Source organism: Bos taurus, chromosome 7 (genome assembly GCF_002263795.3).
Source record: "Bos taurus isolate L1 Dominette 01449 registration number 42190680 breed Hereford chromosome 7, ARS-UCD2.0, whole genome shotgun sequence".
Lineage (NCBI taxonomy): Eukaryota > Metazoa > Chordata > Mammalia > Artiodactyla > Bovidae > Bos > Bos taurus.
In genome coordinates, this window is record NC_037334.1 from 34,704,247 (window position 1) to 34,731,821 (window position 27,575).

General features: G+C 34.8%; 1 protein-coding gene across 7 annotated transcripts in view; it reads right to left on the reverse strand.

Annotated features, from left to right (window-relative positions):
- The window catches only part of DMXL1 (Dmx like 1), a 125,824-nt gene that overhangs the window by 67,622 nt on the left and 30,627 nt on the right, over window positions 1-27,575 (reverse strand). For all 7 annotated transcript variants that reach the window (XM_002688999.7, XM_005209157.5, XM_010807136.4 and 4 more), the window contains exons 6-21: window positions 27,028-27,094; window positions 25,584-25,762; window positions 20,649-20,838; window positions 19,313-19,478; window positions 15,970-16,182; window positions 14,303-14,556; window positions 13,507-14,191; window positions 13,295-13,416; window positions 10,642-10,731; window positions 10,460-10,562; window positions 9,233-9,352; window positions 8,733-8,954; window positions 4,388-6,073; window positions 3,036-3,143; window positions 1,059-1,228; window positions 436-533 (exon numbers count right to left, since the gene is read on the reverse strand). In XM_002688999.7, the coding sequence (XP_002689045.1) occupies window positions 436-533; window positions 1,059-1,228; window positions 3,036-3,143; window positions 4,388-6,073; window positions 8,733-8,954; window positions 9,233-9,352; window positions 10,460-10,562; window positions 10,642-10,731; window positions 13,295-13,416; window positions 13,507-14,191; window positions 14,303-14,556; window positions 15,970-16,182; window positions 19,313-19,478; window positions 20,649-20,838; window positions 25,584-25,762; window positions 27,028-27,094 (4,473 nt within the window). The remainder of the gene's footprint in view (window positions 1-435; window positions 534-1,058; window positions 1,229-3,035; window positions 3,144-4,387; window positions 6,074-8,732; window positions 8,955-9,232; window positions 9,353-10,459; window positions 10,563-10,641; window positions 10,732-13,294; window positions 13,417-13,506; window positions 14,192-14,302; window positions 14,557-15,969; window positions 16,183-19,312; window positions 19,479-20,648; window positions 20,839-25,583; window positions 25,763-27,027; window positions 27,095-27,575) is intronic.

Genomic DNA, 27,575 nt, shown 5'->3' on the forward strand with positions numbered 1-27,575 from the left:
GGACAAGTGAATGAGAAAAATTCTAAATGACTCTAGCTCAAGAATGGGTTCAGGGCCCTTAGGAAAAGAGTGGTTTGGAAGGTTAAGTCTGGTCCAAGAGCTCCTGACAGGGCAGAGGGTAGATGCATTTTCAAAACTCCACCAATTCATCTTCTTCCCCGTTCTAGATAGAAGTTTCCGGTTTAGTTCTTTGTCCTACCAGAGCATCATAAGACGTTATTAAAATAAGCAAAAAGATGTTTTTCTGGACTGATAAACCTAAAAAAAACTGAATGTGACCTCATCAACATTCTTTTGCTCTAGCAGACACCTGGGCTTATTTCGCATGAAGTCTGCTAAATACAAAAATAACTAACAATCTACATGAACCACACTAACAAGCACAATAAATCTACTTCATACTCTTTATGGAAAGTTTTTCATTTTTTCACCTACCTATATAATCCCCAAATCACAGCTTTCTTTTTCATTGCTAGGTAAAAAATGGCAGCATCTAAAGGATCATTCTTTTTATAAAAGGCTGCTTTGGCTACCTGTAATTAGAAAGTATTGGTGAAAAAAAAAAAAAAAAAGAAAGTATTGGTCAAAATTTCACAGAAACAGTTTTTAAGTAAACAAATACTTTTCTTTATATATAAACTGTCATACATTCTCTACTTAAATGTTCAATAAATTAAAAAAATATGTGAATGAACACATGCATATGTATATGTAAATTTATTTATTTTATAATTACAAAAGTAATCAAGGTCACAAAGAGGTAGAAACAGGACTAAGCTTTCCATGACAAGTTCTTGAGTACTGCTTTATTTTCCTAATTGTGCATATATACTATTTGTAAAAGACAGATATATACTACTAAATAAATATATCAACTAGCAATTTAAGAATTAGAATATAAATTTTTAAAAATTACATTAACATGCTATCCTGAAATATAAAGACTACTTAAGAGGATTTTACTGTTTAAAGAGTAACGGGAGAGTAAATATGGAGTATCATTTCAATAAACATGCAATACATATTATTTCATTTTTACACCAAAATAAAACACTCACCTTTTCTATGCACTTGCGAAGGATGCGGGTATTCCGGACCCACCAACCCACACCCATAGCTCTAAGTTCAGACCACGTGGGATCGTCTTTTTGCATCGCTGGCAACATGTTCAGTAGTTCTTCTTCCGCTACTGAATGAAATGCCCAGGCAAAATGACTAGTAGAGAGTCCTGAAGAAATATCAGAAATAATGTTTATAAGAAATATGACTATATAATTATGATCGAAACAAATGCTCATATTTGCAACAGAAAATGCCTAAAAGTTTATATGTAAGACTTACAGAGTTATAATTATTAAATGTTTGAGGTTGGAGGGACTATGTGTTGGGTTTTTATCTTGCTCCTCCAAATAACTTGATCCCATCAATATTTTCTACAATGAGTACATATTGTCTATAATTAAAATATATTTTTAAAAAAAAGATTAAAAATGCTTATGGACAAATGCCACTGTGCTGAGTCTTTCTGTTCTCTAGTGTGTTTGATCTCCTTTGGTCAATATGTGTCGTGTGGATTTAATTCCATGGAATTAAAATAGCATTGAGACAATACAGATGGTGAACAGAACTTAAGACTGCAAAAACTCTGGAGTCTAAAATGCATAAATTAAATTTCAGCTCCATCCTAACTAACTATATAACTATGGGTAAGTTACTTAGTCTCTTAGATTCCTCAATTTCCTTATTTACAAGATGTGAATAACTGTGGCACCTACCTCATTACATTCTTATGAGGATTAAAAGAAATAATACAGTTGAAGCATTTGGGATAGCACCTAGCACATAATAACTTTTATTACCCCGTATAACCATATTAATAAGATACTTTTGTATTTATAAAGTATCATTTACATCAGCAAGTCTCTCGATCTATTGGCTCACACATGTGGTGTTAATCATTCAGTTTCTATTTTGTCTCTTCAAATTACATTTTGTTTAGCATTACTGAATGAAGTAAATGATTATAAGATTTGGCTTTTACTTATACAAACATATGAATTCAAATTTTTAATGTAATATACAATGACAAGGAATCTGAATTGCCCACAATACCCAAGTCTTTGGAAATAAAGAAACTGTAAACAAAAAACAAATAAACATCTATACTGTGAATAGACTGTTGTTCTAAATTATTTTTAGATTCCCTAATATCTCTCAACCAAGTTCAATAATTTTTCACAAATAAATAAATATCTGATTTAGAATTTTAGCTTCTCTTTTCTAAGACTAAATGCAAAATGAAAGGGAGGAGGAAGAAGAGAGAGGCAAGAGACAGAGACCAATGAGCAAAGGTTAAGCTGTAGAGTTCCAACAACACTGCTTAAACTTTTAGATCCTATAATCCGAAAAGCTGGCTCTATTTCTTAAACTTGGGGGTACTGAGTCAATAAATACCTTGTTTTGTTTAAGTTACCTTAAATTTAAGTAAAGTATTTCTGTTACTTTGGAGTCCTGACTAATAATATAAAAGTATTTAAAATGTTATTAAACTAATATCTGAAATACATATTAATGTTAATAGCAGTTTGGGGAGTGGAAAGATTTTTATTTTCTATGTTCTGTATTCTTTCTTTGTAAAACAATTAAAATTGAGTGTATTTCTCTATTAAATTATACTCAAATTTGGGGGGGGAATGAATTTAGATGGATGTCAATCAAAAAGGAGAATAAAGAAAATTTAAAGAAATTAAAGAGAATGAAACAATACTAATTGGTCTATAATGTATAATGCATTTGAAAACATATGATGTAATATTCAATTGTCCAAAATTTATTTCTTCAGTAACTCTATGAAAAAAATTTCAGTATTTTAAAGCAAAGAAGATGAGGTGAAAGCCAATGTTTTTAACACAAATTAAGGAAATTCAGAATGTGTCAAACTTGTCATGATCATATCCAGGCAAAGAAAAGGTAAATGTTCTTAAACCTCTCTTCCACTTGGCTGACTTCCTTTTACTACATTACTACCAAATTACCTTGGCGAAGGAGTTGAGCTCGATAAGCTGGAAGAGAAGTTGTAAGAAAAGTATGAAGTCGAACAGCCAGAAGAAATTTTAAGCCACATTCATCAAGAGTTTCTCCACCTATAAAACAGAAAAAAAAAAAAGTATTTTTACCTATAAAAACCCATTTCAAGAGCAAAACACAAGTAAGTGATAATAATTCCGGCAAGCAGGGCATGTCACAGCACCAAACTCAGGGTAAAACATTGTGAAACTGACAAAAGCTATCAATCTAAATATTATCTTTCTTTTTTTCTGTATCATTATACATTACAGGAAAAGCTGTATAGTTAAATAATTTAAAAACTAATAAAGAGAACAAATTGACTCAGGATCTCTGATTTTTTTTAATAATATAATCTCCTCTGACATGAATATTTAAATTAAAATCTGACGGAATTTTAAAAAAGTTTAACCTTGTGGTACATGGTACAATATTTTCCATATTGATCCAAGTCATATGCCCCATCCAGTAACTGTTAACACTACAAGAAATGGCTACATGGTAGCAGGACCTGATTTTTACTTTACATGAAGAAAAACAAACAGTTGTAATATAGTCAGATCAAGAAATAATATCTACTAGTAATATTTAATATTGTAATTTACAACCAACTTTTCTTAAAGTTTTTTTATTATCGTTATTCTGTTTTCTTAAAATTACCCTACATTCTCCTTTCAAGCAAAGTTCAAAGGGTGCATCCTACGGACCTATATCTGGTACTTAAGGCTAGGCTGTTAATTTCAGATCTTACTTGAAATCTGATGAGAATTTTATGAATTTTATTCATAACTCAGGAAATTAAAAATAAAAAATGCCGAGTGAGGGGAAGACCTAATTTTAGTAGGTTTGTTTGTTATTCTAGGAAGGAGTATACATTAATGGTAATTTTTAAAAACCTCAATATTCAAAAACCCAAGTTAATAGTGAATTGCCATGATGTGAGAAATAAAACACTTTTATTTTGGGGTATCTAAGATGTTTGTTAAAAATGTTAACTTTCACTAAACTCAAAAGTAATGGATTGGATTGGATTTTTGTTATTAAGTAGACAGGTAAAATGGACTGGATTTTTGTTATTAAGCAGAGAGGTAAAAATGAATTGGCATAATGAATCTCTGTGCACTTTCTCAGAGTATTGTAACTTATGGGATAAAGAACATATATTCAAGTTAAAACTATTGTGAAGGCAACGATGATGAGGTAATAAACCTTTATGACTATCATTTTTACAAAAATTATTTAAGATTATTTTCTGTGAAAAAAATAAGTAAAAATATTATCATCAGTTTTTCCTCTAATCCTCTACCCAATTTAGTTTTACCTTGGCTTCGGTCTCTGCTTTCTCCAATATCAGTGCTGGTAGTTGCAATTGTATCTGCTAAGGCCATCAAAGACATCTGCTCCATCCGGCTGAGTCCTGGTAAACTAGAATGAAGTAAGTGGCCAGAAAGAACCTGAGCATGCTCAGGACCAAAGTAAGTTGGACTGTATTGTGAAAGGTCAATAACCACAGGCTCTGTATTTTCTTCATCTGCCTCTAACACATGACAATCAGTCACTAAAGCTGGCATCTGAAAAAGCTCATCATAATTTTCTTTTGACAACTGGTTTGAGTTATTTAAGGTACTCTGATTACTAGATCTCTCTAAGGATGAGTAATAGCTGTCATCATCTGCTGCAAGTAAGGCATATAAAGGAAGTGGAGGGACGGAATCGATTTCTGTGTAGTCTGTATTTTCAGTTTTGTTGAATGCCTGGGGGTCTCTAGAAGTACTTCCACTAGCACTGATGGTGAGAGACCTAAGGCGGCGCTCATGATTAGATTCGGCTTCATTCAAAGCCACGACTTCCCCGGCAATGCACTTGACAAGATGTGACAAGATGGCCTTTGCTCTCCGAACTTTGCCAAGATCCATGAGTTCCAAAAGTTGCAAAGGATGGTACTGAGGCAAAGTTGGGGAAAGAACATGAGCTGCTTCAAAAAGACCCGAATCTTCCATATCCACAGAAGGATCAAGCGCAGTTTTCTTCCCACAGATCTTCTGTGCAAGACTGGTCATGGATCGAGTCAGAGTTTTCTTTGGAGGATGTAATCCAGAACTTGATGAGTTACTCTGTTTTATTAAACTCGTTATAGATGGAGTGCTCCCATTACATGAATCTGTTGTAGCAGGTTCTTGTTTAGAAGATGGCTGCCACTGGGAATACACATGCATTTCACAATCCATCCCTACCACCAGGATGCCATCTCGGACCCAAGATAAAGAAACAGGAAAAGGTGGAGAGCCTTCTACAGAAGAAACCAAGTCCACACTTCGTAACAGTACAAACTGAGAAAGGGGCACAACTTTAGTACTTTCCCAGAGAGGAAACGCCAGGCTTTCCTTTCCAGTCTGTTCTTGTACTTTGCCAGACAGGGGTCCATACATAAAAAGTTTTGATCCAATTCCTACAGTCAGAATATGAGAACCATCTTCTCTAGACATCCAATCTAAGTGAACTAAATGCTTTGTGTTTGATGTGACACTTTCTTTACTAGATAAATAGATCTCTTGTTTATTATAGGCCACTAAATTGCTATCAATACTTATGCCAGAATCCAACACTGTATTTAACTCATCTAAATGAATTGTCTGCTCAAGGACCCAACATGAACCTCCTGTAGACTCACATTCAAAAATACTTACATGCATCACAAAGTCCTGAGAAGATCTACTATTAGACATAGGCTGCTTATATGCTACTGCTAAACGATTTGTGTGTGCACAGCTGACTTCTATAGGCCTACCAGGTACAGTTATACTGCTATTGCTCTGTAGTCCGTCTTCAATAAGTAATGGCCATTCTTCCCAAATGTATGTAAGATCTGTTTCTCCATTCTTTGATGTGGCAGATTCTCCATCTGTTACTCTACATCTCCAGAATCTTACTTTCTCATCTGAGCATGAAGTTGCCAATAAATAAGGTGCACTGCATATGGGATATATGGAAGAAGAACTCAGATGTCCTAAAATTAAAAAAACCCATTAACAAAATGTCAAATGATGTCAAAATAATCCATTAATAAAATGTCAAATTTGGTTAAATATGTCTCTCTTCTTGTACTAAAGGTTTTAGTCTTTTGCATGAACTAGCGTTAACAACATGACAGCCAATATTTAGCTTAAGGATCAACAAAAGCAGTAAGCAGCTTTTAATGACATCAAAATGGTATATAAAAATGACATTATTATCAAAACCTTGAGCCAAAAAAGAACTCAGAAAATTTACAGCTAAGGACTCTTTGACTAAATGAGTATCTTATGGCTAAACAAAATAGCTAGACTAAGGCAGAATTAGAAAACCTAAATTCTAGTCCTGGTTTTCAATCCAGCATTCTGTTCACAGCTCTTTGCTAGCATTATATATTATTATAAATCTAATTTCAAAGATATCAATACACTTAAAAAATTCATCAATATTCACTGGCTACTTCTCTATAATATTTTAAAATATAACTGTGTGAATGCCTTACGATTATTTAAGCACTAAAAGGGCCTTCCATGATTGAAGCTGTATTTCAAGGAAATGATGCTGAGAAGATTCTCAGATGGGACATACGTTTCCTTGGGTTTAATGTAATCAAATACTCAATTTCCTAAATCAGCGTTGGCAAACTTTTCTTAAAGGGCCAAAGAGTAATAATTAGGCTCTGCTAGCCACAGAGTCTCTGTTGCAACTACTCAACCCTGCCATTGTAGAACAAAAGCAGCCATACACAAAAACAGACAAATAGGTGTGGCTATGTCCAAACTTATTTATGAAACAAGTAGGTTACCCATAGTTTGTCAAGCCCTATCCTAAACTATTAAAAATAAATTACTAATCATAATATAAATGTTGTATGGAACATCTATTGTATTTTAAAAGCATATTTCAACGTAGTGTTAGTAAGTTTTTTAAAAGTCCTCAAGGACTTAGCAGTACTACAAAAGGACACAATTAACACTGTCCAGTAGTTTCTCTGAGCTAAAAAGATAATAAAGAGTTTAGTGGTGGTTTATCACTGCTAAGTATGTCTGACTCTTGCAACCCCATGGATTGTAGCCTACCAGGCTTCTCTGTATTTCCTAGGCAAGAATCCTGGAATGCTGTTTCCTTCTCCAGGAGATCTTCCCAACCCAGGGATCTAACCTGCATTTCCTGCACTGCAGGTGGATTCTTTACCACTGAGCTACCAGGGAAGCCATCCCTTCACAAAAGTCTCAGTTTAAAAAAAAAATTGTTAAGACTAGGAAAAAAAGCTTTTATCATATGCTACTGTTTTTGTCAAACAAAAGAAATTTCTTCTCCTGCCCTAGGACTTCTTTTTTCTTCTAAACTCAACTTGCAGCAAAGATTATTTTTAGAAACATCATCAGTTTCTCTTACATTTGCTGTAAAAAATTTTTTAGAATTGAGTAGTGAAGAGTATACTTTTTTGGCTAAGGATGCTGCTGCTGCTGCTGCTAAGTCACTTCAGTTGCATCTGACTCTGTGTGACCCCATAGACGGCAGCCCACCAGGCTCCCCCATCCCTGGGATTCTCCAGGCAAGAACACTGGAGTGGGTTGCCATTTCCTTCTCCAATGCATGAAAGTGAAGTCGCTCAGTCATGTCTGACTCTTCGAGATCCCATGGACTGCAGCCTACCAGGCTCCTCCATCCATGGGATTTTCCAGGCAAGAGTACTGGAGTGGGTTGCCACTGCCTTCTCCGATGGCTAAGGATAAAAGCTCTTAAAATTTCAATACAAAAGTCATTTTTTCCCAAACTTTAACTTTCCTTGCACTGATGACTCTTTTATTAAAATATACCAAAAAAAAAAAAAAAAAAATCTCAGAATGTTTAAAAAAATTTACCATGACACTGTAATACTCCTGCTAACTTCACCAATTACAAAAGATTAAGTGCTTGATTACACAGCAAACTGAAGAGCATTCAAAGTAACTAGTCAAAAGTGATAAGTAAAGAAGACCAAAAATCCACACTATGACTATGAAAATGAAAGAACTAGGTGATTAAAAAGATGGATTTTTGTCTTGGTTTTCATGATACCCTTGATACCTTGAAATTCTGTACAATGGAATGACCTGGAAGGTTTGTCAAAACAAGACTGCTGGGTCCCACCCCAGAGTTTATGATTCAGTAAGTCTAGGGTATGACCCAAGAATTCTTACTTCTTAACAACTTCCCAAACAATCTTGATGCTGCTGGTCTGGGGACCACATTTTGAGGACCACTGCCCTAAGGATGAGGATGATAAATATTTATCAGGAACTACACTCTTAAGAGCCCTTCACAGCACAGAGCTCCTGGCCGCCATTACCAATATTATCAGTTGGCAAATAAGGTGCAACTCCATTATTAACTCTGCCCTGCAAATTTCCACTTCATCTTTACCAAAGGATAATAAAAATTTGTCTTGGAAATCAATATTTAAGACAGTTCTGGCTGACAAATGCCAGAGTAATCATGAGAAAACATAATGAGAAATTTAAAATTTTTATTTAGGATATTGAAAGGTATTCTTTCCATTTCTGCGTCTGTGTCAATTTAAAAAGTGGGAGTTGCAACTATTTTTAAATATATAGTAAACCTTCATGCACTGCCAAATGTATCAGTCTTTTTTTACAAAGTTTACACACCTGCTGATGGCTTAACACTTATTATCTCAACTCCTTCTGGCAAATGCAACTCTTGGCTATAAACCATTTCTGAAGACAGAGTCAACTTGCTGGTACTCTGGAGATTTGCTCTGCAAGCCTGATACTTCTGTGAAAAGGGGGATAGGATCTTCTCTGGAGAAGAAGAATAATGTTCTTCTGGCTGCCAAGCTGCTTCAGATATTTTTGTATCTACTTTTTCATCTATAAAACATAAAAAAAGAACCAAAACACTGGGAGGGAACCCATATAAACATTAAAATTGCTAAATTTTATAATCCAAAACTGCCTTATAAAAGATAAAAATGTAAACATATTCCTATGATTCTTTAGGACAAGAAAACTGAGAAACTGTTTTTTCCTTAATTAACAATAAACTGCAATTATCCTGTCAATAAAAACAGCTTAAAAAAATATCCATCAATCTATATACACATACTTTGTTAATCTAAGTCTACTAATAGAAAAAAAAAAAAACTCACCCAATGAGACAGGAATGGACTTTAAATGCAAATTCCACATGTGTAACAATGAACGGTTGTCTTGGGTGCACTCTATTACAATTAGGTAGAATTTTTCAGAAAATCCATTAGGTGAGCTGCCTGTTGGTATTAATGATATATTTCGCTATTAACATAGACAGCTATTAACATTTTAATATGAAAAATAAAGAACATTCTGTTGATATAAATAACCCTTTACATCCGTATTTATCATTTTCAGCTTCTTTCCATCATTGTATTTAAAGGTTACAAAAGCACTATAAGCATTTTTGCAAAGTTCAAAATTCTCAGGGAAAATGATAGAAAACTAAGAAAGCAGTGGCAAGAAATTAGACATTCAACATAAAGGCATAGAATTCAAAAAGGTACTTCTCAAAGGAGGAAAAAAAATGGAAAAAGGGTAAAGAAATGATGTACAAGAAAATAAAAATAACCTGAAACAAATACAGAATGCAGTTATTATTATAATTTGAGTCTTGATGATCGACTTTTAGAGCAACAGTACACAGTGTACAGTTCCTTGGTAAGTAAAGTTATTTTTGAGTTTGGTTTGGTTCTGTAATCAAAATAACCAAGATATTATAGCTTTATTTTCCTGTTTTTCTTTATTTAAAATAACAGCTAATACTGGGAGGATAAATTTAATATCATTTTAAAAACTGCTTAATTATAAAAAAGTATTAATTAAAACCGCCTATATAATTTTAAGTTTGTAGCTAATGCTTTAAATTGTAGATTTTTAAAGGGTCAGGTGTCAATATCATTCAAATTATTAGGGCAGGACCCCTCCCATGCAAAGAGCACTCACACATTAATGACAAAGAAAATGTCTATGATACTTTTTAAAAAAACATAATTGATGTGAGTTCCCTGGCAATCCTGTGGTTAGGACTCTGCACTCTAACTGCCAAGGGTCTGGGTTTGATCCCTAGTTGAGGAACTAGGATCCTGCATGCCAGGTAGTATGGCTAAATATAGATTAATTAATTAAAGTATTTTAAAAAACCATAACTGACAAACTCCTTTAATTTTTTCATTATTATTGCCTTAAGAATAAAAAGATACTGATATTTATGACAAAAATTATCACAAATGTACATAGGAAAAATTTAAACTCAGACATGAAACATTGTGTCAACTTATCTTTATTAACTGCCTAACATACTGTACATTTTATATCTCATTACATAAAAAATTCTTCTTTACCTGCATCAGATAACATTCTGTCTTTTCCCAGTCTTTTCTTCTCAAGATTATTCAAAATGAAGTCTTCTTGAAAAACATGAAGCAGTTGGGTTTTTCTGCCTTGCTGAATGTAAATAAATACCAACATAAGTTGACATACATATTATTTATTAATGCTAAGTGGCCAGAAAAATAATACTTACAAGTTTGGTAATGGGATCTAATGCAATAATGCATCCTGGCCTGGCTGTTGACTGTTGACTGACGATGTTAAACACTTCACCAACATATTTCTGTTTTTGAAAAAATGGGTATTTCCTTTATTAAACAATTAAATTTAAAAAACAATAAAATGATGTAAAATTTGAGGCATAACAGACAAACAATAAATAAGTTCAGGTGAGACTAAATAAGTTCACAAGTCTCTTTTATTATAAACATTCTGGGATTTTTACCAGGCAATTACATAGGAATGAACAGAGTTATATAGCTCAGTTGGTACAGAGAAAAACAAAAGAAATGTTTGGTAATCGTTAAGGAGAAAAAGTATTTTATATTTTTAACTATGAAAGACTGACTTCAATCTCATGGAAATGTTCCAAGAATCGAAGCTTTTTAGCATTAACTTTGACAACAAAGCTAAATAAACAAGTTAACATACTATTTATAAACAGTGATTTCTTGAGCCACATCATCTCCTGACTGCTCTTGTCAAAGTCATATGGTTAAATTCAATCTTCATCATGCCTGATCTATCAGCATATGAATCTGTTATTTCTTCCTCCTAGAAATTTCTTCATTTTGGCTTTCTTTATACACCACACTCACCCCACCTTAACAATGGAATGCCCCAGGGTTCAATCTTCCTTCCATTTCTACTTTCCAACTATAGCCTCTCCCTCAGAGATCTCATTCAGCATCACAGCTTTATATTCTAACAGGTACTTATTTTCTATGTTCAGACGAGGCCTCCCTCTGAACTCCAGACCCTAGCCTACTAGATCTTTTGGATATCAAACAGGCATTTCAAAATTAACATGTCTGAAGTTAGGCTCTTGAATCCTCCCTGCACCTCAAAACCTATTTACACATTCTTCACATCTCAAGGCAAACCTTGGGAGTTATCCTGTTTTTCTCACACAAACCCCATATCCAGTCCAATCCTTACAGTCAATGTTCAAAACACATCCCGATTTGACCAGTTCTTATCCTCTTTATCACCACACCACTTGCTACATTCTAACCACCTTTTACTCTTTCCTAAACTACTGTAATAGCTTCCTGAATTGGTCTCTCTGATAACACTTCTGCTTCCCATGTCTAATCTATATAGCAAACAGTGATATTTTAAAGCCTAAGTCAGATCATATCACTGTCATTCTTTATACCAGTTTCTATGTCATTCAGAGTAAAATTCAAAGTAACTACAATGGCCTATGAGGTCTTTTACTGCAAAGGCCAGGCTAACTTTTTAACTTTATTTTTTATTACTTTCCATCTCATTTATCCTACACCAGCCACAACAGCCTCCTTGATGATCCTTACCTACCAAACATGCTCTGGTCTGACGATCTTTACATTTGCTTTCCTGAAATACTTTTCCCTCTAAATATCCACACAGGTAGCTCCTTCATCTCCTTTAGGTCTTTGCTCAAACTGTACCACTTCCGTGAGGCTTTCCCTGAACAGCACTTTACTTGGCACTCCCTACTACTTCTGCAACACTGTTTCTCTCCAAAGTATTTATTAATATATTTTGACCTTTTTTCTATATGCTTTCACTGAATATAAGCTGAGATTTTTGTCTGTTTTGTTCACATCTAAATTCCCAGCACTTAAAAACAATTCCTGAAAAATAGAAGACCCTCAAGAAATATGTTGCTAGTATAACACTGTATGCTTTAAAAAAAAAAAACTTTGTCTTCTGTAAAATAACTTAGGGGAAAACAAAACAAAACAAAAAAAGATAGGAGCAGACTACTGATAACCTGTGCAATTCTGTAACCAGAGCATTAACAGACATTAATTGGTAGTTGAGGAGACGGCTTGAATCTCCTAAACAACAAGCTCAGTATGGCTAAAAGTTATCTCGGGGCATACTTAAAAACACCGAAACCAAAAGAATGGAAATATTGGCTTGCTGAAGGTGCTGAGGCAATGGAGATGGGGGTTTGCCATCAGTTGGGAACAGGAGGAAGTGCCTTCTAATCTAAGACAAAAGCTTTGCAACTCCTGCCTGTAGTACAACCAAATTGAAAGTTTTTTTTCTCTTGATTAAGATTAAAATGCCACTCTTATTATTTCGGCTTCCCCTGTTCAGAAATAACCTACAGATGAACCAACATGATTCAGCAATATACTGTCAGAAGTCCCCATATATCTCTGAGCCAGGAAATACTATGGGACTTCCCTGGTGGCTCAGTGGTAAAGAATCTGCCTGCCAATGCAAGAGACATGGGTTTGATCCCTGGGTTGGGAAGATTCCCTGGAGAGGGAAATGGCAACCCACTCCAGTATTCCTGCCTAGAAATCCCACACACTGAGGAGCCTTGGTAGGCCACAGCCCATGAGCTTACAAAGGAGTCAGACATGACTTGCGGCTGAACAACAGAAGGAAGTACTACATATTGTTGGACATTAGATTCTACTTTTGGAATGAATGAAAGACATGGTTTCTTTTTAAGGGACTGGGATCACTATACGACTATCACTAAGACTATAATGTAAATGTGTAAAAAATAACTAAAAACACATTTAATTATAAATTTTATATTACAATCCTAGAAATTGCTAAGTATAAATTAACTATTTAAACACATCATATTTTATTCGTAGTTTCAAAAGTCATTTACTTACAGAAATTTCAGGATTGGAAAGCTCATATAGAAGCTTCTTGGCATCAATAACTGCTTCATATAATCTCAGATATTGTCCATCACTTGCTACAAAGCACGCACTAGGAGAGTTGCAATATGCACCTAGATGTATTTAAAAAACATTTAAAATTTAACCTTTAAGCAACAATGTCAGAAAATCTAAAGTTCTTAAGTAAAAATCAGAATGCTTACCTAGACAGTAACTGGGAATAAGAGTGGGCAGCCATGCCACATTGGAAAATGCAGAAACGTGAAGAGAATTAATCCGGGCAAGCTCAGAAACACCTCCAGAGAAAGACAATGGCCCAACTGGATCAACTCTCCAAAGAATAAGCTCACTGTAAACTGCATTGGGATCCTGAAAGGCCATGTCAATAGTGCTTTTATTCTGTTGTGCCGAAGGACATTCTTCAATATTCACAGCATCATCAGGTTGCTTTTGGTTATCAACATCTGGTGTCCTTAATGCATTATGGTGCGACGTTGTCAGCAATAATGGTAATACTGAGTGACAAGCTAAATCATTAAGATGAAAGCGATGACCACAGTATCTGGATTTGTGGGAAATACTGAGAACTGTAGAAAAAGCAGATTCTTCGGCAAAACTGACAAGCCATTGATTCAGGGAGCCATCAGCATGCTTTGAAATCATCATAACATTAGGAGTAAAAATACTTAATTTTAAACTATTAGTTGATTTACTGTGACCAGAAGAGATAAGCATTGACGTGGAACGTGTCAGGCTGGAAGGTTTTTGTTTCCCTTGCTGAATAGCCAAGTCAACATTCTTGGTACAGGCATACATCACTATGCTTTTACAGAGAGAGTTTGCATCACCTGTGGGGAAAGCTACAGGAATTCTGGAAACAAAGGACACCTGGAATTAAGAATGTGAGCATCAGAAGGCATGAAACTATATAAAGAGGTTTTACAAAACAGTACCCACATTTAACAAAAAGCAGCTCTCCAGAGATCATAAAAATAATACCTGTACTTGACGAAACATACCAGGCTGGTATTCGTCCAGCCAATCCACATGCCAAACCAGCAAAGAACCATCCATGGGATGAATACTGAATAGCATGTCTGCATTTTTACTCCATTCAGACAGAAGTACTTCAATCTGATGATCAATGGCAGATGATGGTAATGGCACAAAACTTGAATTTGGTACCAGTTTATCACCACCCAATTCCTTCTTTTCATGATTTATTTTCAGATCATCAACACTGTCATCAATCTCTATAAGCAAAAGAGTTCATAAACCATATAAATACAATCAAGCTACTACTATAAATTAAGAAATGCATTCTTTATCTTTACAAATGCATTCAAAATGAAAAACATGTTTTCATACAAACAGGAAATGGGGTTCCCTTTAAAAATAATTTTGCTCCAGGAATATAAGGCCACTGGAGTTAACTCAGTAATCAGAAGGCCCAAAAGGCTGAGTCACTGGATTAGCAGTAGAAGGACTAATACTGACTTGAAAATAGGTAAAAGGGGCACAAAGAGTCAGACAAAACTGAGTGACTAACACTTACTTACTTAAAGGGAGCATGAACTTGTAAAACATTCCTGTGGGGTGGGGGGCAACTTGGCAAAAGTTACTGAAATTTAAAAATGCTTACGCAATATGCTAATTCCCCATCTAGGGATCCACCCTATAGAAAAATTCACACAAAGATAAAGAGACGCATGATTTTACCATTATCAGTATATAGTGAGAAACAATTGAACTCAATTTAAATGTGTATCAACAAAGAAAACGCTTAAGTTTTCTCTTGAGTCTCCTGACTCAGGAGCTGTTAAAATTAATGAGCAAGAAAAGTGCCGAATACTGAATTTAAGCAAGCTACAGAACACTATGTTCATTTAAAAATGAAATCCCATAGTACAATTAAAAAGAAACTACCTTTATATATACTTGCATGAGCATAGAAAAAAATAAAATCTGGAAGAACGCTCATCAAATTTAACAATATGGAAACTTTATACATGATGGTACTGTTTAATTTTTTTTTAAGGGGAACATGTAAACTTGTAATTTAGAAAACACTTGATTTCTCTCTCTCTACTTGACTGAGGCTGAATGAATAGAAGCTGAATGTAGGGCTTAAGCCCTAAGTGTACTGCTTCTCAAACTTTAATATACATACAACTCATCTGGGAATTTCACTAAATTGCAGATTCTTGTTTAGCAGCTCCAGGTGGAGCATGAGATTGTGCATTCCTAATAATGCCAATGCTACTAGTCTGCTACTATCTGCTGCTCAGATAGTCCTCTGAGCAGCAAGACCCTAGTGGCCCACAGAAGCGTAAGTATGGAGAATTCTAAATCCCTACATTACCATCAGGAAGTAAGACACTTGGAACAAAAACGTCTATACTGGATTATCATGAGCTAGTCCAAATGTGTACTATGCCACTGAAATCTGAAGGTTATTTCTAACAGTAGCTGTTGCTGTTAAGTCACTTCAGTCGTGTCCGACTCTGCGTGACCCCATAGACGTCAGCCCACCAGGCTCTCCTGCCCCTGGGATTCTCCAGGCAAGAAAAGTGGAGTGGGTTGCCATTTGCTGGTGCTACACTAATATAAAAATCTTCGCTATCTTAAACAAAACGTCATAGTTTTTACCCTTCTTAAAGCTTTACCTTCATCAGATTTTACATCTGCCTGATTAGAATCTTCTACACTGGTCTCAGAAGATGGTTGCTCAAAACTTTTTCTAAGTTGTTGTAAAAAGACTTCCATGGACAAAGAAAAATGCAACTCTTTATTGTTTAGCCAGTGTACCACAAAAGGTCCACTCTTCTCTTCATTTTCACTTAGACTCAGAGAGGTAATAGAAGGAAGAAGTGGAATGTCTACAAAGAACAAGAAAAAAATCAAAATTATAATTTCTATCATGCTAGCACATAAAACACATTTAATCTGTGAGACTCACAGTATAATGGTTCCCACAATTATTACTAATGAAAAAACAGACTTAAATGGTGTATTTAATATACTTATTATAAAGGACAGAAAAGTATACATTCTAAGTCACACACCATAACTTACTTATATATACACACATGTATTTGTCTACAATTATAAAATGCTCTCATTAAGAAACCTATCTATAATTTGTAGACATGTTAATAGAATAGTGTTCTTAATTTATACAGAAACTCATTAGAAACATATTTTAACCTGATCTACCATTAAAAATGTCATCAAGTTGTCAAAGGACCAGTGATATGTTTACCTCAATAGCAACAACTTTCTTTTACTTAAGAGACTGACATATTAACTTTTTTCATGACCTACCTATCTAATCCTAAGATAGATACTGCAATAGATACTGTTTATTTATTAGCATCAAGATTGAAATCAGACAGTATGAAACTGAGGTTCCCTTCTTATATTCAAGAAAATCATTCAAGACAAGCCAACTCAGCTAAAAAACAAAACAAAATCTGATCCCTTGGTATTACTTTTGAAATCATTGCTAAGTGAAGTATATTGAAGTACAAATTCAGAGTAAATTGCAAAAAATGACAATTCTTACATAATAGAGGTAAAGAAAGATTTGTCTATTATTATTAAAGTCCAAATCTAAATCATGCTGGTGTCTGCTGAACAGTACAGGCTGGAATAGATTCAGGGAAGGTTCAGAACAAATCTGCTGATTTTAAAAAATAGGAAATATAAATAATTTGAATTATTTGTTCAAACACTGTCTATTGCTGGACACCAACAGAAAGAGTATTATAGGGGATAAAGGAAAGAATAAATGAATCTTTTCCCCACCCCTTCTACTGGAAGTGGTTCTAAGAGCTGATGGATATTATCTAATTCAAGAGCTCTGTTTATAATTATATATTCATTAGTATAATTGTTTAATTAGTATTTATCTATCTCCTACCTGGTTATACGCTTCATATGAGCAATGATCAATAACGTCTTGATCATTATTGTATCTCCAGTTCCTACATGGCACTAAACACACAATAAAAGCCTTGAGGGGCTGAACTACCAATTGCACTGTTGTTAGGTGGATACACAATAGTGTTGGGGATTTAAACTGTCCCCAAGAAACTTCATGGGGAGGAATTTCTGATTTTCAACTTACAAATCAACCCAGAAGAGATAAGTAATCCTGAAGTAGATCACAGGCCTAGTTGTTAAGTACACAAATAAGGAGGGGCTTAGGCTGACTTTTAGCAGAAGCATTCTGGTTGAAAAGTAACCACATTTCCTTTGCCTTCTGACCTCACTCAAAAAATTTGGTAAAATCATTTCTTATGAGAAATAATCATGGAGAGGGTATAAGAGCTAGAATTAAGAGAACATAATATTATGAACTTCTCTCCTGTATCTATTTCTATTGAACATATATAAGTTCTGGGCCTTGCAGAAAGGTCATTCTAACAGACCTAATTTAAGGCAAGAAAGTCTCCACAGAATCTAATATAGCTCCTAAAGTTATTATTTTTATTTGATTTTCCCTAAATGTATGAACTTTTCTTGGGGACCTACAATCTGAAGAAAGGTTTTAAGAGTTTTCCTTATTGTAAGGTAGTCAAGAAGATGCTACATTGTAACTTAGGGTTTCTTTTTCCATAACACCTCAGCCTTTTCTATTAAAGTGAGAATTCAAGCTTTTTCTATTCTCAAAATACTGTCTTTTACTCACAAAGACTTTTAAAATTATTCTACTGACCTCAGAGCTTCCTCTGGATACTATAAGCACTGACAATATATCTTTTTTGATAAGGTAATAATATAATTTTCAATAAAAATCATTCAATATTCTCCCATTTACATTTTCTTGGCTCATGGATTCTTTTAGTGCTGGGACTGTTATTAACCAAATAAAACTGAAAAAAAAAAAAGGCAAATACCACAGGTATTATTCCTACCACAGGTATCTCTGAACTTTTAACTTATCAAAGCACTTCTCACTTTGATTCAAGTAACTAATGGACTGTATTCATTCTATGAACTTCTCACTTCGATTCAAGTAACTAATGGACTGTATTCATTCTGTTTCTCGAAGAATGCAATACTGCAAATCCAGTGTGTTATATGTAAATAGGTTGTGCTTGATTTATGTTTAAGAATATCTCTGGACTTCCCTGGTGGTCCAGTGGCTAAGACTCTGCCCTTTCAATACAGAGGGCCTGGATTCAATCCCTGGTCAGGGAACTAGATCCTGCAGACCAAAACTGTTTTCATGCTGCAACAAAGACCTGGTGCAGCAAAATAAACAAACAAAAGAATATCTCAAAATACACAAAAATTCATTAGAGTGGTTACCTTCTGAGGAGGAAGACTAGGGTGGAATAGATATGAAGGGAGGTTAACTTTATATTTCCTGTATAGATTGTGTTTATTATGTGCAAATATTATTTTTAACTTTTTCCCAGCAATATTTTAAGGTTCTATCTTAAATGCCCAACTGTGACCACCTGGTTTTTAAACTAACATAAAATATTTACTATAATGATAAACACATCAGTCTTCAAATTCATAGATAAATCCAGGTATTCTAGATCTTTCAGTCTATCTCAAAGTACATATTTGACCACAACACAAGGTTTCTTAATTCTTCAGTTATAACTTCTACAATATTTCTGCCCTATTTCTGAAATGGCTCCAAAGATTAAGTACAAAACATACCAGTTTCATATGAACAACAATACAGTAATTATAATTCTGAAGTGTTGATTTTTTTGTTAAGTATTAGTTCAAATCTCAACTTTTGAATAAACCAATACAGAACATCTCAATGACTTACCACGATCTAAAATTACAGACCAAATCACAGCCTTAAGAACCAAACAAGTAAACAAAAACTCTTTCTATCATCAGTGAGCTGGCTATAATGAAAAGTTAGCTAAGAAAATCACCTACAATTTTTTACTTACTCAATAAGTATAGTATAACTTACTGGTCATAAAAATCAATCTACTTGATCTGAAAAACGTTTTCTGAACAGCACTTTATTACCTGTGGCTGGGTTGATGCTGGCTGCAATATGAAAGTGGCAAAGTGCATTGGCATGCAGTGGAGCATTCCTGTGAACGTGGTGAGGGTCTTGCTGGTGTGGCAGGTACCCAGTATGTGCTACAAGTGCAAGCGATCTCCGACCTCTGCGAAAAAATTTCTGATTTACCTATAAGAATAAAAACAATGCAAAACAAAGTAAAACTAACATCTATTTTGTTATAAGCACATAAGTTATATAATGATTGTTAGATGCTATTTCAAGTAAGCCTATATGTACAAGTACTTTACAGTATTTTTGTACAACAAATGTGAAACATGAAATAAGCTTGACACTTTTAACTGCCTGACTCATCTTTAAACCATCACACAATATGTTAAATTCTGATTTAATATTTTAATTTAAAAAAAAGTTTACCATGCATCTGTGGGAAATGATGTCCCTATTTATACAGTTCTCTTTGTATCCACAGGTTACTGACCACAAAGCACTGACTAATATTACCACCATTCATTAGGATGATATTTCATAGTTTACAAAGCACTTTCACTGCAATCACCTCATTTGATCCATGAGGCAGACAATGCCAATATTGCTATTCTCATCTTTCATACGATACAATACTTTATACAGAACACAACATCACCTGAAAGTGATTCCTAGTCAAGAACTTCTTTCAACTATTACTATATATAACCACTGATTGAGTCTCAGTGGTTGAGTCTCTATACAATACACACTTAATTATATTCTATGCCACTAGCAATACGATCTAAATTTGAGAAACAGTATTTCCATAATCATACAAAACATTCAAAGATAAATCATTTTTAGGTCACTTTCTTATTTTCAAGGATCCATGTTACTAGTCTATGTTTAATTAGCCCCAACATCAAAAACTGACTTTAGTTTTGCCATACTATAGTAATTCATGTTCTTGGAGGTTTGAACGATAACAAACGTAGAACACAATCTGATAAAGTAATCATTCCTGTAATGACAGGACAAACACCCTAAGCCCTAAAGAAAGAAAAATAACACATTATTTTTACAGTCAAATTTCTGCATTCTCAGATCCTAATTTACTTTATGTTATTTCAGCTAAGTATGATCATCCTTTTGATATCATCAGTTAACCTAAGGTTAACTTTGTAATTATAGGCAGTTTCATGCTAGACAAAAAAAAAAAATACTGAAAATTTTCTGAGAACTGATTTCCTAAGACATATATTTTTTCATAACTATCCATGATTTTGAATATTAAGATGAATGTTACAAAAAGGCCTTGTACAAAAGATATTAAAACATATAGGAAAAACATCTAACAAAAACACTTACATCTGAAGCATTCTGAACTCGTTCTTTACTGGAAACGTTTCTCTTGATGTTATTTGTTAAATTAATTGGTTCAGTCCAATGGTTGCAGTCACCTCCATAGAGCAAACAATCATTTGGTAAAAATGTCTCTACCCAAAGACGACATATGTTATCTTTGCAGCAAGTCAACAGTACATTACATACAGAAGCCCTAAGGAATAAAAGGATTTTAGAAGCGAAAACATAAATTTCCCACAGTATCATATTCCACAATGTTTCTATAATTATTTAAATGTACACAACTAAGGTATCAATGAAAAAAAGTCAGTATACATTTATGCAACATAGTCAAAACCATTAAAACTGAGTTGGGTGTTTGATTTCATCACTGCAAACGCTTGCTAATCCATTTATTTTCTGCCTAGAACTCAGTAGTTCCTGTTTCAGTAATCCAAGATTCTTACATCTAAAGAACAAAAACTGAGATCGTATCATACTCCCTCAGTTAATAACAAGGAAAAAACCTGACATCTTCTATTCAGATTTTCTGATTTATTCAGTGGATATTTATTTAAATTATTTCACAAGGCTTCATTTTTACTTCCTGTAAAGGTATATGCATACTTGTCACTAACAAGCTATAGTAACTAGTACACTTACTGTGTCTTTGCCTAACATATAACAAAAGCAGTCAAGTGCGAAAACAGAAAAATCCGTTAAGTATTAGCCATCTCCTTCCTTAGTCATTTTTGACTTTCAGTGAATTTACTGTCTTGCCACCCCACAAAATAATAACAAAACAATTACATATATGTTAATAAATCCCATGTGCATCAAGAGCTCAAAAGCTGGAATTCTATTATTAAAGACTACCTTTCTATTGACTGACAGTCTTTGTTAACTCAGCAAAATTTTTTTTTAAGTTGCAATATCCTGTAATAGAAACTTATTCAAACATATCTAACTGATTAAAAAAGAAAAACCAGTAGAAGGTTTCTATCAAGTAACTTGATAAGTTAAAGAAAAAAAATTTTTTTAATATTCTATAGTAGTCAGTTTTTAAAACATACCTATCTGATTAAAAAAAAAAAAAAAGCAAAGGGAGAACAACACATTCTGTCTTGGTAGCTCTCTCCAGATTCCTCCCCTGCTCTTACACCTGCCTCCCTGCCCCTCCCCTTCTATGTCTACTCCCCTACTTCTTTTCCATCTCCATCCACTCTCTGGGCTTCTCTGCCTCTGCCTTCTCCTACAATTCTCTACTTCTTAGCCTCTCCAAACCACCCTCCCTTTCCACCTCTCCTACCTCTCATTGGTACCCTCCTCCTAGGGCCTCTCCTTACCTTTCCAAACCCTCTGTTTCTCCTTCCTTTTCCCATCCTTATGCCTCTCCCTCCTTTTTTTCCTTCAATTTTCTTCCCCTTTTTTCTCTGTTTCCCGCTGACGTTTTCCTGCTCTCGTTCCCTCTGTTTCTCTCTAGTACATTTACATACACACAGGCAGTGGCAATAGTATCAAATATAACAGAAACAAAAGAAAATACAAAAAGGCAATATGGAAAGTGCAAGGTTCATAGTGCCCCATCAGTAAATGGCAGAATGGGAGGCTTACAAAGAAAGAGCAGAAGATAAGAGACAAAAGAGTTGAACAGACAGCAATCAGGAGAGGCATATGAACTTAGACAAGACCAACAAAGCAAGCTAGAAAGGTGCACAACTCAGAAGCATGGACACGGTTTCGACCACAGATAATGTTTTTCAGAACACCAAACCTTTACAAATAGTGTAAACAGCTGGCTGGTAATATAAGCACGGCATAGAAGAAATATCCTGATGTATCTGAGGCATTTCTCAGGCCATATCTCCCTTTCTCACTTCTTCATCAAGGTACCTTATTCTCTCTTCAATAAGCACATCATATTCAGGTACAGCCCTCCCCCTCTACCCGAAAATGATATATACAGATGAATGACCTTATATAGGGCAACAGTATGATGGGTAAATGTCTGCAACAGTTGTCCTATCTTGAGGCAACAACAGGCTAAGATGATTCTAAAACTAGTTATGTAAAACCAACTTCTGAAGGTTGGTGTGGGGAAAATAACCAAACCTCCCAATCTGTCCTACATTCATCATTTTAATTAACAGGGAAGTGCCTGTATATGATCATTACAAGCACATCCCCATTTTTCCTCTTAAGATAGCAGACACTTTGTGTGAAGCATCATCATTTGGCTGAACATCTTAATTTTAAGATGCCGTAACAGAAAGGACAATGGTCTTTGACGGGATCTCTTTCACTCTCATGAGAAAGGATCAGCCTTCCTACTATAAATCTGCAGGCAGCTGGTGAAACAAACATGAAAACTAAAAGAACTAAAGGAAATCAGTTGGTTTTTTTAATAGATCCAAAAGTGAAACTCTGGAAACCTTGCCAAGGCGCCACAACTAACAGAAAAGTCTCGTTCTATACCACAGTTCTTTATGCTGTAGAATTTAGCTGATAAAAGAGATAAAATAAGCAGGCGGAAAAAATTAATGTTTTTTTTTTCTGTCATAAAGTATTCCTAATGCCCCAGTTCAAGGTACCTGCCTCTGACGGTATCTTCCACTATGATCACTTTTGCCAACAGTGAGTGAACTCTATCAGAAGCAGATGTGACTGTCCTCTCTCAAAATATACAATATTTCATAATTCTCTTTTTTAGTATTCTGGTGCTCTAATTAGCTGCATGTGAAAATACCTGGAATATCGTCAGAACTCAACCTTCAGAATAATGTAAACTTCTGATAGTTCTAAAAGGTTGACAGTTTGTGAAGACAGCTGTTTTTACTTTACGCATGTCATAGCTCGGGGCTTCCCCAGTGGCTCAGCAGTAAAGAATACACCTGCAGTGCAGGAGCTGCTGCTGCTGCTGCCAAGTCACTTCAGTCATGTCCGACTCTGTGCGACCCCACAGACGGCAGCCCACCCAGGCTCCCCCGTCCCTGGGATTCTCCAGGCAAGAATATGAAGTGGGTTGCCATTTCCTTCTCCAGTGCATGAAAGTGAAAAGTGAAAGTGAAGTTGCTCAGTCGTGTCCGACTCTTTGCAACCCTGTGGACTGTGCAGGAGACATGGGTTCAATCCCAGAGTTGGGAAGATGTCCTGGAGAAAGAAATGGCAACCCACTCCAGTATTCTTGCCTGGAAAATCCTATAGACAGAGGAGCCTAGTGGGCTACAGTCCATGGAGTCGCCAAGAGTCAGACACAACTGAGCACACACACGTCATGGCTCATTCTATTCTAGACACATATTTATACGTGTGAGCAATGGTCTCAGAAGTACTAAAGTAATAGTTCTCAAAGTGAAGGTGGACTGAGGGTGCTTCTGCTAACAATATAGACTGTCCATACCACTCTCCTTTAGCTCAAAACTGTGAAACGTACTTCTAACAGAAGAACCATCTGTGTACCTAGAAGGTCCTACTTCAATGCTTTGTTAGACTAGAGGAGAGAGGTAAGAAAAATGGTAACTATCGCACTACAAAATTGTTCAAAAGATCTAGGTATAACAATGATGTATGTATGCTGTTATACATACATTATATGTGGGTTTGTGTCCAAATCCATAGAATGTACAACACCAAGAGTGAATCACAATGTAAATTATGGACTTTAGGTGATAATAATGTGTTGATGTAAGCATCAACTGTAACAAATGTACCACTCTGGTGGAGGATGTTGACAAAGCAGGTGGTTGTGCATATGTGGGGAAAAGGGTTGTATGGAAAATCTCTGTACCTCCCCTCAACTTTGCTATAAACCTTAAACTGCTCTAAAAAGAATGTTTAATATGAAATAATTTTTTTTTAAAATCTTGGTTTACTCTGCTGGTTCAGAAGAGCAAAACTAAAGTTAACAGATGATCTAAGTATGCTATAATGGATCAGCTTAAGACATTCTCAGATGACAAAAAGATAAGGGAAAAACTGTATTGATCCATAGTGTGGCCAAATTGAAGATGGCCATGTGGAACAAAAAGGGATTTCTACCTACAATTAAGTAATACAATACCTCTGTAACTTACTGCTGCTGCTGCTGCTAAGTCACTTCAGTCGTGTCCGACTCTGTGTGACCCCATCGACGGCAGCCCACCAGGCTTCCCTGTCCCTGGGATTCTCCAGGCAAGAACACTGGAGTGGGTTGCCATTTCCTTCTCCAATGCATGAAAGTGAAAAGTGAAAGTGAAGTCGCTCAGTCGTGTCCGACTCTAGTGACCCCATGGACTGCAGCCTACCAGGCTCCTCCATCCACAGGATTTTCTAGGCAAAAGTACTGGAGTGGGGTGCCATTGCCTTCTCCGCTGTAACTTACTAAGTATATGCAAAAAGTCAACGGGATATCAAGTCTGACAAAGACTATAGGAAACAAATGAAGTACTAACAGGTTTATTTGTGCATGCATGTGTAGGTTAAATTAATATCTAGTTTAGGACATCATAATCTATTAGCCCATGTACTTTTCCTCAAAGATGCTGCAGGCAGTTAAAGAAATATTTGAAGTCTCATGGTATACACTCTCAATAAAGCTTGTATTTTTAGTTACAAAAAAAAAAAACCAGTGGATACACATAGAAAGGGACAAGCTAAAGAGAGTGAAATATGAAAAAGTTGATGCAAATAGAAATTTGGAGAATGATTAAAGATGAAAGAACTGAAAGAAAAAGATGCACAACTCTTGTCACTTTAAGATATCTGAACTAGAGGTAAATTATCCTTTCACATGGCTCTCCTCTTAAGTATCATATATAGTTAACTCATAGCCAGAGGCTTGCAGTCCAGGAGCTATCTAGTACTACTTGAATCTTCATGGGCAAAAACCCTATAGCAATGGATTCTCAAAATGAGAAAAGCGGTCAAAGTCACAAAGATGATGTTCTCTTAATACATGGGAAAAATGACTAATCCACTGACCTAGGCATATATTTGCTTGTTTTACGCCAGGAAAATCCATTTACAGCTCGAGGATGGGCCAGATATACAAAAGAAAAGTCAGTTTCTCCTTCAGATTGTTTTTCTGAATTTTTATCTGGAGAGGTAACAGATGTCCGCCAGTTTTCTACATTATACCATACCTTTAAAAGACAGTCATCCTAAGAGGGTGGAAAAACAGAAACAGAAAAACATCCAGATCAGAATTAAAGGTTAAACCAAATACCAAAGGTAAGATTTTTCTTCCCAATTAAAGGAACATAGGGATTGGGCATGAAAAAATTAAGAAAATCTCTGATTCTGATACTTTTCTAACCAGCATTCCTTAACTGTTCTTTGAGAATTAAGGTATGTGAACGTGTGTATTTTGCAAAGGTTGGTTCAAGGAAAATGCTAGCTACTATTTGATATGGAAAATAAAGTCATTCAGGAAAGACCTAAAGATGAAGGGTTCATTTTCTCACTTAGCCAAATATTAAATAAGAAAGTATTACCATTAGTAGACTTCAAAATACTGCTAATTTTATAAAACAACATTTTTTATAGATTGTCGTATGAATGTTCAAAGAAAATGATATTAACTAGTTAGCAACTACCACCATACAAAATATTCTAAGCACAATCAAAATTGCATCTCCTAATCTGGGAAGGAAAGCAAGAATGAGAGATTAGCATGTACCAGGTTCTGCTCTTAAGCTACTAATTACATTCCTGACGCTGACTAAAGTTAATCAGATTAAACAGCCCTAGTTTTCTCCTAAAAAATTTTTAGGAGAAAATACCTCACCAAGAATTTAAGACATCTCATATTCTTAGTCTGCCGATTTGAGTCATGGGAAAAATAACTTCAGACTATTAGTTTTATGTAAAGTGCTCTGTGAACCAATGATTTAAAATAATTAAAATTTAAGGGAATTCACTATTCTGAAATCAACAGGTAATAACAAAGAAAAGTTAAAAATGTCCTTCTAGAAAGTCTGTAAATTCTTTTACTATAAATACAGTCTAATATAGCTGTCAGCTAGAAGATAACATAAATAACAGTTATAGTTTATTACTGACAGTATACTATATCCAAGACACTGTGCCACTTTACATACACTGTCTAAACTATGACCCATGACCTATGAGGTAGGTATTATTATCCTTAGTTTATACATCAGAAAACCAAGGCTCAAAGTGATTAACTACTTGCTCAAGATCAAAAAGTTGGTAAATGGCAAATTTATACCCAGATCTACCTTTGATTTAAGCTGTTTCAATTATATCATATTGCCCTTTAACATAATAATATTTAGCAAATTTTTGCTATTTAACATATTTAACAGAAAATGTTTGCAACTTAAATAATGAAGCAAGTTAAATTTTTTTGATATTTCAAAATACACCATAAACACAACTTGATAATAGTATTTTCACAAATTACCTTCCCAGCAGTGGCAAAAAATTCTCCATCTGGTGAAAATTTCATTAAATGAACTTGGGAAGCAGTTCTGTAAATTAAATAGACAAGGCAAAATTTTCAAGGAAAATTAAATGAGAGAATGCAGTATTACTTCTCTAAACTATATTCAGTAATCTGCTTCAAATACAAAATATAATAACAAGTTTGACACTCACTTTTAAGTATATCTCATAAATTAGAAATAGAAAATGTAATATTAAATACAAAAATTATTTTCAATGTAAAAATATCTATGCATAAGAATCATATAAGGAATGACTTGTCATTCTTTAAAGCTTAAGACAGAAGAGTCATAGGTCTCATTCCTTTAGAATATGAGAAAGAAAGGTTTCATTTTTTAACCTGGAAATCTAATTTTTGGAGCTATGGATGCTTACATTCCAACATACATTTACAAGAACAATAAATCAGTATTTTATAATGAATTCTGCCTTAAGGCAGCATTTGCACAGTTGAAGATTATGTGTGTGTTAATGAGAGACTTCCAATAATTATGGATTCAGCCTTCC